Source organism: Plecotus auritus (assembly GCF_963455305.1).
Source record: "Plecotus auritus genome assembly, chromosome: 1".
Lineage (NCBI taxonomy): Eukaryota > Metazoa > Chordata > Mammalia > Chiroptera > Vespertilionidae > Plecotus > Plecotus auritus.
In genome coordinates, this window is record NC_137770.1 from 223,517,098 (window position 1) to 223,533,186 (window position 16,089).

Consider the following 16,089-nt stretch of genomic DNA (forward strand, 5'->3'; position numbering starts at 1 on the left):
TACTGCTCTTCTCACTGAAAGCCTTAGGGTCTTATGTTTTCTCTTAAACTTGTATGCAAATGTCACATTTTATTCCACATCTCTGTTGCTTATCCTATCTAATAAAAAAGCAATATGCAAATTGACCATCACTCCAACACACAAGATGGCCGCCCCCATGTGGACACAAGATGGCCGCCACAAGATGGCCAGCAGGGGAGGGCAGTTGGGAGTGACCAAGCCTGCAAGGGAGGGCAGTTGGGGGCGATCAGGCCTGCAAGCGAGGGCAGTTAGGGGTGACTGGGCCCACAGAGGAGGGCAGTTGGGGGGGACCAGGCTGGCAGGGGAGCAGTTAGCTGTCGATCAGGCTGGCAGGGGAGTGGTTAGGGGGCGATCAGACTGGCAGGCAGAAGCGGTTAGGGGGTGATCAGGCTGGCAGGCGAGTGGTTGGGAGCCAGCAGTCCTGGATTGTGAGAGGGACGTCCGACTGCCCATTAAATGGGCAGTCAGACATCACTCGAGGGGTCTCAGATTGGAGAGGCTGCAGGGTGGGCTGAGGGACACCCCCCCCCCATGCACGAATTTTGTGCACCGGGCCTCTAGTCTATTAATATAAAATCTGTTCACTCCAAAAGCTTTGGGATCGTTGTTTTTCTATGAAGATGCACCTTGGGGAGGGTGGGTGTAAGGGGGAGAGATCAACCAAAGGACTTGTATGCATGCATATAAGCCAACCAATGGACACCGACAACAGGGGGGTGAGGGCATGAGTGAGGGGGGTGGGGGGGTAATGGGGGAATAAGGACACATATGTAACACCTTAATCAATAAAGAAAAAAAAAAAAGATGCACCTTGGTTATGACTGGGCTTCACACCCCCCTCCCCCTGCTGCTGTTTGGGGGACTTGGCAGGGCAGGTTTGGAGGCCTAGATTCCTAGTCTGGCTTAGTTTTGGAATAAAGCTGGACTCCTTAGCTTGTTTAGGTCTCATATTTTTATTTTTAAAAAATATTTTAAAATTTATTTCAGAGAGGAGGGGCGAGGGAGAGAGAAACATCAATGACGAGAGCGAATCTTTGATCACTGACTCCTGCACGCCCCACAGGGGATCCAACCTGAAATCCAGGCACATCGGGCATGTGCCCTTGACCCGGAATCAAGCCGTGATCTCCTGGTTCTTTGGTCGACACTCAGCTTCTGAGCCACGCGGGCAGGACTAGGCCTCATATTTTTCATTTATAATATGGAGTGGGTGGTGATGGCCAGCTGACTTCACTAGTCCTTTTTTGCTCCCAAAGATTATCCTTACCCTGGTGGTTTTCAAACTATGGGTCTCCACTTAATAGGTGAAAAAAACCAATCGGTGGGCCAAACATGAAAAAAAATAAACATCAGAGTAAATACCGTTTGGTGAAACTCTTGTTTAAAAATAGCGACTTAAGTATAATATGTGAAACGTTCTTCCTAAACGTATTTCTTATTGCGGGTGGGAACAGCTGAAAGCTATTGTGGGGGGCAGGGCACCCCGCAACGTGAGGCCGGGAGGACCTGGGGAGCCGCCTTCCTCAGGAAGCCGAACTCGGAAGTTCTTCTCGAGCGCCCCCGCCAGAACCCGAGGGCGCGACTCTGCGCGGGGTCCCGCCGCTCCTCGCGAGGCTGCGGCCCGCCCGCGCCGCCCGGCGTCCACGTCGCACTTCCCGCCGCGGCCCGCACCGCCGGGAAGCCGCGCGCCTCTGACGTCATCGCCGAGCGCCGCGCCTCCACCTCCTTCCCCTGCGAGGGAGAAGTTGTTGGCGCGAATGGGTCCCGAGCTCCGGTAACGGATTCCCCAACCCGCCGGCCCGCCCGCCCGCGCTGTGTCCTGGGGCTGCGATGGTGAGCCCCCGGGGAGGCCGTGCGGCTCTGGGCTCGGGAGACCGCGGGCGGGTGTGGACGGGGCCCTCGTGGTGTGGAGGGGCGGGGCGGGGGAACGGGGTGCGCGGCTCCAAGGGGAGCCAGGCACGGAGGGGACCACCCACCGGGCGTCGGTCGCCCAGCTTCCCTTGGCAGCCAGCGCGCCGGGCATTTGGGGCTGCGCGGCAGTGGCACTCTTTTCCACTCTTGGGGGAAGGGAGGAAGGAAGAGAGTCTCGAAGGAGGTTTTGGGGTGCAGAATAGTTGTTTTCCTGCTCAGCATTGCCCCGGACCTGGGTTTAGGTCCTTGGTAAAGGGTTCAAAGCGTTTTTAGGTCATAAGGGAAAGGAATGTAACAAACTTTTTTTCTTATGAATAAATTATCTCAGGCCTTCAACTTTGTTTTTAACAGTTTCCGGAGCTCCTCACTCAGGCGTTTGGAGACCTAGGGCGTGGGGAGGGTGTCTTGTTTTGTTTTGATTAGTGTACCAAAGTCAAAAGGTTAACACGATTCTCCCCTCCGGCCTCCCCCCCCCCCCCCCCGCCAGGGTGGGTGGGGACGACTCAGAGTAAAACAGATGTAATACATTTGACAGCTGTCATCGCTTACCACCTGATGTTAAAATCTTCACAGCAACATCCCAGAAACCTCAGTGCATGATTGTGCATAAAGCATTTAAATGAAGAGTGAGATAATTATGCAGCTGTCAAAACAGACATTCACGGTGCTAGGGCCATAGATACAGGTCTGTGTTTGAGATTTTTTTAATTCAAAGGACAATTTATGATGTTCATTACACCAGAATATACTGAATGATTAGACATAATTTCTCCAATCATTCTTCAGTTTGTCACAATGCCGGCATTGTGGGGGGAAGTTTTTTATGCTGAATTGGGAAACCTTGCAGCTCTGTGTTTCTTCTCCCAGAGGGATAAAATAATGATTATAGCTACCTTGGAGGAAGTATCTTCTTCAGGTCAGTATGTGACCTGTTTGTTTTACTACCTTTTCTCAAACCTCACAGCAATCTAGTTTTATAGATGGTAAAGAAGGCTTTCAGAGTTTCAGCAATTTGTCATACAACTAATACGTTGTTTAATTAGAATTAGAACACTAGTTTATACCCCCTCCATAAAATGATCATACTTCAGGCACTATAGTATTGTGGAAATTTGATGAGATTTGGAGTCTTGAAGGTGAGAGTGAGGGGATGTTTTAGTGTGGTTGTGCCATTTAATCAGTTTGAGGTTTGGTGCTTAACTTTACACTCTTTAAGCCTCCATCTTCTTACCTGTAAAAGAAGGAAATACAGCTGCCTTAAATAAGTGTCTTGAGGATTAAACAAGATAATACATGTAAAGCTTCCATTTTGGTGCCTAGCATGTGGTAGGCATTATACATTCACATTCTACTAATTAATTTTCTCAGGAAGGACTCTTTTTTTTTTTTTTTAAAAAACAAACAAACATATTTTATTGCTTTTTTACAGAGAGGAAGGGAGAGAGATAGAGAGTTAGAAATATCGATGAGAGAGAAACATCGATGAGAGAGAAACATCGATTAGCTGCCTCCTGCACACCTCCTACTGGAGATGTGCCCACAACCAAGGTACATGCCCTTGACTGGAATCGAACCTGGGACCCTTCAGTCCCCAAGCCGACGCTCTATCCCCTGAGCCAAACCGGTTAGGGCTTTTTGTTCTTTTTAAAAAAATATATTTTTATTGATTTCAGAAAGGAAGGGAGAGAGAAAGAGAAACATTAGTGATGAGAAAGATAATTGATCAGCTGCCTCCTGCACGCCCCACACTGGGGATTGAGCCCACAATCAGGGCATGTACCCTGACGGGGAATTGAACCATGACTTTCTGGTTCATAGGTTGATGCTCACCCACTGAGCCATGCCAACTGGGCTGTATTTTGTTCTTTTTGATGATACTGTATATGGAATTGTTTTTATAATTTCACTTTTGAATTGTTCATTGCAAGAGTTTAGAAATACAGTTGACTTTTGTATGTTGATCTTACATCCTGCAACCTTATTGAACTCATTTAGTAATTCTAATGGTTTTTAAAGTGGATTTGTTTATGTATAAGATTATTTCATCTGCAAATAGAGGTAATTTTACTTCTTGTCCAATCTAAGTGCTTTTTATTTTATTCTTTTTTTCTTGCCTAATTGCTTTTGCTAGAACTTCTACAATGTTGGAAGGCATGTCTTATTCCTAACATGATGCAAAAGCATTCCAACAGCTTTTTGCTTTCAAAGTATAAGGCCTTAACATAATTTTAAATAATTTAAAATTATTTCATAGTTTGTCTCTGCTTTGCTGCTACGGGTTATATCAGAAAAATATATTAGATATAATTTAGCATTTTGGTGGTTTTTAAGATAAAAATTTTTTGCATTTGGATAGATTTTATGAAATGTGTTGTTGCTAATCAGTTTCTGCTTGTGGATTTGGTATACTATGTAAAAACAATCAAACTTTTATAATTCTTAGTTCTCAAAATAGAAAAATAAAAATTGAAATATAATATTTTGGCAACTAATCTTTAGAGCACTGCAGTACTTACTTTGTATAAAGTCCTGTATTCTTCAAAGGTAAATGAAGACAGTGACATAGGTAAATGAAGACAGTGCTTTCTTTTTTGCATTTTGATAAGTATAATTTATTTATTGATTGCGGACATTAGCAATCTAAAAAAGTAATTAGAGCTGTTTGGTTATATGTCAGAATTTATATCAATGTTTGTACTTTGGCCTTTTGAAATTAAAGATACTTTGATAGCTTTCCTCAGTGTGGATTGAGGAGTACTTACTACAAAATTTTATCTCTTAACTATTGATTTATAACCAGTCAAATTGGAAATGTCTTGGTATGGATAACAGACTTAAAAAAAAATCTTTTTAAAAAATTTAAATTCTTTATTGTTTAAAGTATTACATAAGTCTCCTTTTCCCCCCATTGACCTCTCTCCAGCCATTCCTACTCCCTAGCACATGCCCTCACCCCCCTACTGTCTGTGTCCATTGGTTATAATTATATGCATGCATACAAGTCCTTTAGTTGATCTCTTAACACCCCTCCCTGCCTTCCCTCTTAAGTTGGATGGTCTGTTTGATGCTTCTATGATTCTGGCTCTGTTTTTGTTTATCAGTTTATGTTGTTCACTATATTCCACAAATGAGTGAGATTATGTGGTATTTATCTTTCTCTGACTGGCTTATTTCGCTTAGCATAATGCTCTCCATGTCCATCCATGCTGTTGCAAATGGTAAGAGTTCTTTTTTATAGCAGCATAGTATTCAATTGCATAGATGTACCACAGTTTTTTAATCCACTCATCTGTTGATGGGCACTTAGGCTGTTTCCAAATCTTAGCTATTGTAAATTGTGCTGCTATGAACATAGGGGTGCATATATCCTTTCTGATTGGTGTTTCTGGTTTCTTGGGATATATTCCTAGAAGTGGGATTACAGGGTCAAATGGGAGTTCCATTTTTAGTTTTTTGAGGAAACTCCATACTGTTCTTCACAGTGGCTGCACCAGTCTGCATCCCACCAGCAGTGCGCAAGGGTTCCCCGTCCTCGCCAGCACTTGTCATTTGTTGATGATAGCCATTCTGACAGGTGTGAGATGGTATCTCATTGTCATTTTGATTTGCATCTCTCAGATGATTAGTGACTTTGAGGATCCTATATAATAAAGAGCTAATATGCTAATTAAACAGAACAGCAGAATGACCTTCCAGATGAAGCCAGGGCTGCCAGGGCCGAGACCCTTACATGAATTTCGTGCATTGGGCCTCCAGTGTTTTCATATCTCTCTTGGCCCTCTGTATGTCCTCTTTTGAAAAGTGTCTATTTAGGTCCTTTGCCCGTTTTTTGATTGGATTGTTTATCTTCCTTTTGTTAAGTTGTATGAGTTCCCAGTAAATTTTTGGAGATTAAATCCTTATCGAAGATAACATTGGTAAATATGTTCTCCCATTCAGTGGTCTTTCTTGTTGTTTTGTTGATGGTTTCTTTTGCTGTGCAGAAGCTTTTTATTTTGATGTAGTCACATTTGTTTATTTTCTTATTAGTTTCCATTGTCCTAGGAGCTGTATCGGTAAAGATACTGCTACGACTTATGTCTGATATTTTGCTCTCTATGGATTTTTCTAAGATTTCTATGGTTTCCCGTTTTATGTTTAAGTCCTTGGATAACAGACTTTTGAAAATTTGTTTTTCTGAGTACTTGGAGAAGTCTGGTACTTAGTCTTGGCACATGTTTATTAAAATCACATTTGGGCCACTTGATGGGCATTGCTTCTCTCTGACAGTGTTATAGAATTGTTAGTTACATCTTAGGGTAGGAAAATGCAAGAGTCTTTTGCTTATATTTAGGAGCAACTTAAATTTCAAAACTTTTACTGGAGAATGTATTGTTGGCATTATTAATTTTCTCATCTGTAAATTGAAGTTAAAAAACTTCGTAGGGTTGTTTTGTGAATTAAATAAGTTAATTAAAAAATATTTTTACTGATTTCAGAGAGGAAGGGAGGAGAGAGAGATAGAAACATCAATGATGAGAGAGAATCATTGATTGGCTGCCTCCTGCATGACACCTACTGGGGATCAAGCCCACAACCTGGGCATGTGTCCTTTACCCGAATTGAACCCGGGACCCTTCAGTCCGCAGGCAGACACTCTGTCCACTGAACCAAACCAGTTAGGGCATAAATTAATTTTTTAAAGGCACTTAAATCATTTATTTAGTTAAGGATTTGCTAAACAAATAAATGGAGCCCTGAATCAGGGCAGGGGCAATGGAAACAGGGAAGAGGACAGCCGTATTTGGGACGTAGGTTAGATAGGATGACTAGGTGGAGGGTCAGAGGTAGGAGGAAAAGCAGTGCTCATTTTCTGTTTGGGGTGAGTGATTGTACTATGTGTGAGGTTGGGAACAAGGGAAGAGAAACATGTCTTGGCGGAATATGAGCTTAGTTTTGGATGTTAGGAGTTGGAGGGACCTTTGGGCATTTGGACAGAGATGTATCGAGGAGATGTTACATGATGGAGCTCAGAGGAGGCCCGGAATGCAGACCTGTATAAAATGACTGGTATGATTAGTGAAAAGACCTACTTTGCTTCCTTGGCACACAGTTTGGCATATTTTTAATACATAGGCAACCTGTTATTGACAGCTTTCTATACTAGCATATAAGCTCGGCAAAGATAGGGGCCACAAGGATAGGCAATTGCTGTATAGTGCCTGGCACATGGCACATTTTCAGGAAATGAATGAATAAGTACAAATAAACTTTGTAATTCCAAAAAAGAGAAATGAATTAGAATATAAAACTTACTGCTATAAAACACCTCTAATCCTTTCTGCATGACTTTATGTCTGAGCTGTTGAACATTTAATGACAATGAATAATTAGCCTAGAGAAATACAGTGTTTACTCTATTAAGTTGTAGGTCTACTAGTATTTTTGATGTGAGCTTAATTTCAATGTTCAACCCTGGCCTGTGTGGTTCAGTTGGTTTGAGTGTCGTCCTGTTCACTGAAGGTTCGCAGTTTCGATTTCTGGTCAGGGCACATACCCAGGTTGCGGGTTTGATCCCTGGCTGGGCCATGTAGGGGAGGAAACTGATTCATGTTTCTCTCTCTCCTTCTCCCTTCCTCTCTCTCTAAAAATCAATTAAAAAAATACCCTTGGGTGAGGATTGAAAAAAAGAATTCAACATTTATTTGAGTAGTTTAAATATGATTTTTTAAGATCCTGGAGTCAGTTGTAAAATTTGATTTCTTGATGAATAAAAACCATAATCATAGTACATTAACTCTGGTGAAAATGTCAAAAGGCCGAAATAAACTATTAGATAGGGCATAAACAGTTTCAAATGCTTCAGTTATCCCAAGGAGGTTTGAAGAACTTACTTATTTTAAACCTAAATTAGATAAACATTTTCTGCTTAATTTTGCCAGTTTTATATTTTTTGATCAGGTACCTGAAAACTTTTTGTGATACAGTATTTCTCTGAAAGAGTAGTTTAAGGCTCATGATATAAATATTATAACTTCAGAATCTTACACATCTATCTTGACACAAGTAAGAATGAAAATGTCTTTCATTATCTTGGGAACAGCTTCTGAGGTATACTGAATAGATTACAGAGCAAGCAGGAGAAGCAGTTTCTATTCACTGTACTCCCCAGACTCATCCAGTCCCCATTCCTGTCCTCCCGCCCCCCCGCTGTGCTTTATTTTGTCTGTTCTTTATTTCCTATGTTCTGCCTCACTTTCTAAAGGCAGAAAGACCAAAAGCAGAAAATAGAATGAAAGCTCCATGAGAACAGAGGTTTTTGCCGTTTTGTTTATTCCAAGCACAAAGAATAGTTCTCGGCCCATAGAAGGTCTCACTAAATATTTGGTGAATGAATAAATGAATGATTGAATGGAGGAAGTTGATGCAGGCCCTTAAAATTATTTTTAGCTTGAAACTGTTATTCAAAGATTATTCAGACTGCACTTCTTTTTTTCACTTATGGGTATCTTCCTTAGATAAGTTCTTGAGGCCTGTGTTTGACTTTACTTATCATTAATAGTGATTTTATAAAGAGATATTTCTGAATTTTTCTAAAAAAAAATTTCTTTGGCTGAAAACAAATTTTAAGAAGAGGAAGTATCCTACTAAAAGTGAAAGTATTTTGCTTTTTGTAGCCACAATATAGTAATATGACAAGAGTCCACATTATAAGGATCAATTATAAGTTAACTTTAATAATTTACTTCAGAAATAATACACAATAAGTGTTAGTTTAATACTTAAAATTTCTTAAAGCAACTGGTAAAATCACAGCAAAAATTTAATCCTAATGAAAGATTCTTTTAATATACAATCTTTAAAAACAAATATACCATGAATTTTATTTTACATAATTAAGAATATCTCTGAGCCCAGGTGTGAAGGTTAGTGACATCAGGAATAATTGCTCATGTGTTCAATGAGTATTAATTAAGCGTTTAGTCATCTGAGATACAGTGCCTGAGATACAGTGGTAAGATAGACAAGCCTGCTTTATGGAACTTAACAGCAGTGTATTTAAATTTAGATTTCTGTGACTATCAAAAGTATCTTACAGTCATTTTAGGACCCAGGACAGGTTCCTTGGTTCCTTTTTGTTGTTGTTGTTTTTAAAATATATTTTCATTGATTTTTAGAGAAGAAGGGAGAGGGAGAGAGAGATAGAAACATCAATGATGAGAGAGAATCATTGATTGGCTGCCTCCTGCACTACCCCTACTAGGAATCGAGCCTGCAACCCAGGCATGCGCCCTTGATTGCAATCAAACCTGGGACCCTTCAGTCCGCAGGCCACACTCTATCCACTGAGCAAAACCAGCTAGGGCTCCTTTTTTTTTTTTTTTTTTTAAATAAAAACATTTTTTTTTTTTCAATTACAATTGACATTCAATATTATATTGGTTTCAGGTGTATAGCATAGTGGTTAGACATTTGTATAACTTAAATGATTCCCCCAATAAGTCTAGTACCCACCTAAACCATACATAGTTATTACAATATTATTGACTGTATTCCCTATTACCTGTGCTGTACTTTACATCCCTGTGACTATTTTGTAACTGCCGATTTGAACTTCTTAGGCCCCTCACCTTTTTCACGTAGCCCCCCAGTACTCCCTTCCACTTGGCAAGCATCAGTTTGTTCTCTGTATCTGTGAGTTTGTTTTATTTGTTTGATTTCTTTAGATTCCACATATAAGTGAAATTATATGGTATTTGTCTTACTCTGACTTATTTCATTTAGCATAATATTCTCTAGGTCCATCCATGTTGTTGCAGTGGTAAAATTTCATTCTTTTTTATAGCCAAGTAATATTTTATTTTATATATGTACCACATCTTTATCCAGTTATCTATCTATGGACACTTTCATCTATGGACAATATCTTGCCTATTATAAATATAGCTGCAATGAATATAGGGGTGCATATATCTTTTTGAACTAGCGCTTTGGATTTCTTTGGATAAACACCCAGAAGAGGGATTGCCAGGTCAGATGGTAGTTGTATTTTTTACTTTTTGGGAAACCTCCATACTGATTTCTTGGTGTTGGTTTTTTTGAGCTGTCCCTGAGGCACTCTGTGTCAGGTGCTTCTAATGCTCTTAATGCTCTTATTCCCTGACCATAATGCTCTTCTGTGATTAGCTCTTAGGACTGTTCCATACTTAATTCTTTATATACTAATTTGTCACCCAGGTAGCTCCATGAGTGTTATTTCCTGTTCCCATCTTAAGTCCCTGGCACAGTGCCTGTCTGTAAGCATACAGGATCAAATGTATCAGAAATAATCAGAAGGGAAAGGCAATGTTCCTAATTGTAGGGGGATGGCTACTTTTGTATGGATCCTTAGAATCACAGGACAACTGTGAAGGGGCAGGCATGGTCAAGTGGAAAACTATGAAAAAGATTTGGAATAGGAGGATCAGATTTCATTCTGGAGGTTTTGGTGGGCCACCTTTAATTCCCATAGGGATCCACTGAGGCAGGTGGCAACACGAGGAGACAAAGGGGCAGAGAAATCAAGTAATTAATTCATCAGTAATAAGTGGCAAAACACAAAAAGCCTGTTTGATTTACAGTTCCACTTATCTATAAAATGGAGATGTGTCATTCTATTTGCCCCGTTTACTATATATGATCATCAAAAGAGATAAATCTATGTCCAATAGCTCTAAGTAAAATCATGAAAAACTTACTATTAGCTATCTCTGCTAAAATTTGTTTTCACTTTATGTGATCTTTGCCTACATTTTTTGCATTCTTTGAACTGACCAGTTTGTTAAATTAAGAAGTAAGAAGAAAGAAGTAAGAAGAGTTAATTATTAACTCTCTTTTGGTTTCACCAAATAAAAGTATCTTTATTTCTTTTACCATTTCTTTTAGAAATGGAACATTGAGACAAAGGGTGTGCACATTTATAATTTTGATAATATTGCTGGATTGTCTTCTGAAAAGGTTGCACCAATTTTTACTTTTATCAGCATTTGTAGTGTGTGAACGTCTGTTTTCCCACATTCATGACAAGCTTGGGCATTATCAGTCTTTTAAAACTTAGAGAAACAGTTTTAATTTATCTGTTTATTATTTGTGAAGTTGAGCATCTTTTTTATGTTGGATATTTACATTTCTTTTATAATTTGCCTATTAGTAGCTTTTATTTATTTTTTATTGGTTTATCTTTTATTGATTTGTAGGAACCCTTTTATATATAATACTAGAGGCCCGGTACAAGAAATTTGTGCACAGGTGGGATCCCTAGGCCTGGCTGGTGATCAGGGCTGATCGGGGCCTTCCAGCTGCTGGCAGGGGCCTTCCTTCCCTGGCTGCCAGCTGCCAGCTGGGGCCTCCCTTCATTCCACACCGCCCTTGGTGGTCAGCACATGTCATAGCAAGCAATCAAACTCCCGGTCTCCCGTCAAACTCCCGGTCTCCCGTCAAACTCCCGAGGTGATACTTTGCATATTAGCCTTTTATATATATAGATGTTTGCAGACATTTTCAAATTAGTTGCTTGTATTTTAACTTTGTTTATGGCATCTTTTGTTTTATTTTTATGTAGTCAAATCTGTTTTTATGGATGTTCTCTAGCCTTGATGTTTTGCTTGGAAGGCCTTCTCTTTGCCAAGATTGCAAAAGTAAATTCAAAATTTTATGCCTTTTCCTGCTTATTCTGCTGTTTAGATTCATTATTTGGGAATATGATTAGCCACTGGACTTGTTCTTCAACATTTTTTTAAATCTTTGAAGACCTGGAATACTAAACAGAAAATGTTAATTGAAGACTAAGGTGAAGTCACATTCTATAAAGTAAGGCCAGATTGGCGGCCTTTGCCTTTTAGATGTTTATACACAAGATGGCTGCTCACATTAGAGGTAATACTAAAAAGGTATGAGTAAAATGGCTTTCATTCTGCTGAAAATTCTTTTCCAAAAGCTTAGATTTTTAGTGTGTGTTACTTGGATCAACTGTGATTTCTTTAACTCTTCTGCTGCCATCAGGGATAAGGCATGGGGAGTGTGGGGCCGTAGGGCAACTAAAGGGAAAGGATGGGACAGGGGTTGTGAATAGAATTACTTGGGAAGGAAAGGTTGTCACAATGTGGAGGAGTAGCAGTGTGGTACAGACCAAACTCAGCACGCTCAGCAGTTACTCAACCTTACCAACAATTTCATTTCCTGAATTGTTTTTTCTCTTTGCGGTTTTAAGCATTTGCGGTTCTAAAACATTGAAAAACACTGCTGTTTTAAACCTGATTATTAATCTTCAGTTTTGGTTTTTCCATGGTGCATGTGCACTCTGTGCCTGTGTGTCTGTGTTTTTACATAGTCACCACTGTTTGAAATGAAGAATCACTTGATAATGTCAAAAGTGAAAATCTAATGTGAAATTCTCATTTCCTCCAGAAGCAGTAATGTAAGTAGTTGTCAGCCTCAAATTCAGTTCTGTGCAAGTTATACAGAAGACTGTGGCTTTTTTATTACCTATCTCCTCCTCTTCCTCTTCCTCCTCCTCCTCCTCCTCTTTTTTTAAATAACTCTTTATTGTTGAAAGTATTACATATGTCTCCCTCCCCTCCCCCATTGAACCCCTGACCTCCCCCACCCTAGGCCTTTAGCACCCTATTGTTTGTGTCCATGGGTTATGCATACAAGGTCTTTGGTTGATTACCTCCTACCCACCCACCCTCCCCTGCTTTCCCTCTGAGATTCCACACTCTGCTCCATGTTTCTGGATCTACTCTGTTCATCAGTTTATTTTGTTACTTAGATTCCACATATGAGTGCGGTCATGTAATACTTGTCTTTCTCTGACTGACTTATTTCACTTAGCATGATACTCTCTAGGCCCCTCCATGCTGTCTCAAAGGGTAAGAGATTCTTCTTTTTTATTGCTGCATAGTATTCCATGATGTAAATGTACCACAGCTTTTTATCCACTCATCTACTGATGGGCACTTGGGCTGTTTCCAGATCTTAGCTATTGCAAATTGTGCTGCTATGAACACAGGGGTGCATACATTCTTTCTGATTGGTGCTTCGGGTTTCTTAGGATATATTCCTAGAAGTGGGATCACTGGGTCAAATCATCCATCTCTTCTTTAGCACCTGACACAAATGTCCCGGTTTTATAGCTGAGGTATTCATTCCAAAACAGTATTTTGTTATTGTTGTTGTCACTCCTCCCTCACCTGAGGATATTTTCCCATCAATTCTTAGAGAGAGTGGAAGGAAGGAGGAGGGACACAGAGAGAGAAACATCAATGTGAGATGTTTCTTTGCCTTCCCTCCCACATGAGCCCTGACCCATCCAGGGGCAGGGATTAAGCCTGCAACCCCAAGGTACATGCCCTTGACTGGAATCAAACCCAGGACTCTTCAGTCTACAGGCTGACGCTCTATCCACTGAATAAAATCAGCTAAGGCCATAAACAGTATTTTTTAGACTTGGATTTTATTAGGATAGATTTGTGACTTTCCTGTATTGGGAAAGTTTACATAAGAGGGTTTAAAACTAGGGAAGTCTTCAATCTTTTTTTTTTTTTTTTTTTTAAATATATTTTATTGATTTTTTTACAGAGAGGAAGGGAGAGGGATAGAGAGCTAGAAACATCGATGAGAGAGAAACATCGATCAGCTGCCTCCTGCACACCTCCCACTGGGGATGTGCCTGCAACCAAGGTACATGCCCTTGACCGGAATCGAACCCAGGACCCTTCAGTCCACAGGCCGACGCTCTATCCACTGAGCCAAACCGGTTTCGGCTCTTCAATCTTTTTGGGCAGAAAATTTAACATGTCCATGTACCTTGTTTATCTGCTTTGTTTATTGGCTTAGTCACAAATCTCTGTGTGCTGTGCGTGTACACATGTATCTATATATATATAAAGTGCCAGGGGCCATCACATCCGAAACAACCAAACGGACGACTGAACAGGCTGAGTGGGGCGACCAAGCTGGCAGGCAGTTTAGTGAGGGACGACCAAACGACTGAGCAGCAGGCTGCGTGGGGCGACCAGGCCGGCAGGGGGGTTAGTGAGGGACGACCAAATGACTGAGCAGCAGGCTGTGTGGGGCAACCAGGCGGGCAGGGGGGTTAGTGAGGGACGACCAAACGACTGAGCAGCAGGCTGTGTGGGGCAACCAGGTGGGCAGGGGGATTAGTGAGGGACAACCAAACGACTGAGCAGCAGGCTGTGTGGGGCAACCAGGTTGGCAGGGGGGTTAGTGAGGGACAACCAAACGACTGAGCAGCAGGCTGTGTGGGGCGACCAGGTTGGCAGGGGGGTTAGTGAGGGACAACCAAACGACTGAGCAGCAGGCTGTGTGGGGCAACCAGGTGGGCAGGGGGATTAGTGAGGGACAACCAAACGACTGAGCAGCAGGCTGTGTGGGGCAACCAGGCGGGCAGGGGGATTAGTGAGGGACAACCAAACGACTGAGCAGCAGGCTGTGTGGGGCAACCAGGCGGGCAGGGGGATTAGTGAGGGACAACCAAACGACTGAGCAGCAGGCTGTGTGGGGCGACCAGGTTGGCAGGGGGGTTAGTGAGGGACGACCAAAGGACTGAACAAGAAGGATGCATGGGGCGACCAGGCCGGCAGGGGGGTTAGTGAGGGACGACCAAACGACTGAACACCAGGCTGCGTGGGGTGACCAGGCCGGCAGGGGGGTTGTTGAGGGATGACCAAATAACTGAACAAGCAGGCTGTGTGGAGCGACCAGGTCGACAGGGGGGTTGTTGAGGGATGACCAAATGACTGAGCAGTAGGCTGCGTGGGGCAACCAGGCTGGCGGGGGGGCCATGAGGGGTGAGCAGGCCATCAGGGAGGAAAGTTAGGGGCAACTAGGCTGGCAGCGGGGGGAGTTAGGGGTGACCAGGCTGGCGGAGGGGGGCAGTTGGGGGCAACCAGGCCGGCGGGGGGGGGGGGGGCATTTAGGGGTGATCAGGCTGGCACGCAGAGGCAGTAAGGGGCGACCAGGCAGGCAGCCAGGTGAGCGATTAGGAGCCAGCGGTCCAGGATTGTGAGAGGGATGTCCGACTGTCGGTTTAGGGGATCGGGCCTAAACCAGCAATCGGACATTCCTTGAGGGGTCCCGGATTGGAGAGGGTGCAGGCTGGGCTGAGGAGACCCCCCCCCCCCCCCCGTGCATGAATTTCGTGCATCAGGCCTCTAGTATTGTAATAAGCATCAAAATTTTTTTCTTCAGAACTTGGCACACTCATATAAAGGAAAATAATGTCAAAGTTTTTAGTTGTTAAAGTCTTAAATAATCAGGATTGTAGCAGTTATTCTTTCAAACTGGATTGTAAATCCTGTGGACAAGGATTATATTTTACAACTCTTCATCTTCTTTGCTACTCTGCCTGGGATGGTGGTCTGAGTATGTGCATGATTGAACAATAAATACCTATTACTTGCTACTTCAGTAATTGTGCTAGTGTTAACAAAAATATCACTTATTTTTGGCCCGATTCTTAGAATTAATATTGTTTTTCATTAGGCAAATCATTTTTAACTCAGGTAATTTTATCAGTTCACTTTTGCATATAAAAAGAATGCTGCTACACATGGAACTGTGTCACCATAATGAAATTACTCACCTGGCTGGTGTGGCTCAGTGGCTGGGTGTTGACCTATGAACCAGGAGGTCATGGTTTGATTCCTGGTCAGGGCACATGCCCCAGTGGGGGCCTGCAGGAGGTAGCCGATCAGTGATTCTTTCTCATCTTTGACGTTTCTATCTTTCCCTCTCCCTGACTCTGAAATAAATAAAAATATATTTAACAAAAAAAGCAAGTACTCAAGGTAAACCAATGTGTGTATAGAGGTGTCCCTTTTTACAATTGAAATTAGTATTTTATGCAGTTAATGTTTGTTTATAAATCTTCTTTTTTGCTTTTAGGATATTCGGAAATTCTTTGGGGTTATACCAAGTGGAAAGAAACCTGCAAGTGAAACAGTAAAGAAGAATGAGAAAACAAAGTCTGCTGAAGAAACTTCAAAAGCAAAGAAAGGAATAAAGGAAATCAAGGTAAGTTTTCCAAATACAATTTAGAATTGTACGAAAGGTTAAATCAACTCAGTTCCTAGACTTGATAGGACTTGAGGGAGCCTTGAGTAAATACAGATTTCA

At 41.9% G+C, this 16,089-nt stretch overlaps 1 protein-coding gene across 4 annotated transcripts in view; it reads left to right on the forward strand.

The window, feature by feature from the left end:
• The first annotated feature begins 1,586 nt into the window (after positions 1–1,586).
• RFC1 (replication factor C subunit 1) overlaps positions 1,587–16,089 on the forward strand; it is a 70,142-nt gene continuing 55,639 nt past the window's right edge. For 2 of the 4 annotated variants that reach the window (XM_080681458.1, XM_080681459.1), the window contains exons 1-2: positions 1,587–1,854; positions 15,859–15,987. In XM_080681458.1, the coding sequence (XP_080537584.1) occupies positions 1,852–1,854; positions 15,859–15,987 (132 nt within the window). In that variant the 5' untranslated portion in view covers positions 1,587–1,851. Of the gene's footprint in view, positions 1,855–11,642; positions 11,841–15,858; positions 15,988–16,089 lie in introns of those variants that run through there. The other 2 variants (XM_080681456.1, XM_080681457.1) reach the window with 1 other exon arrangement.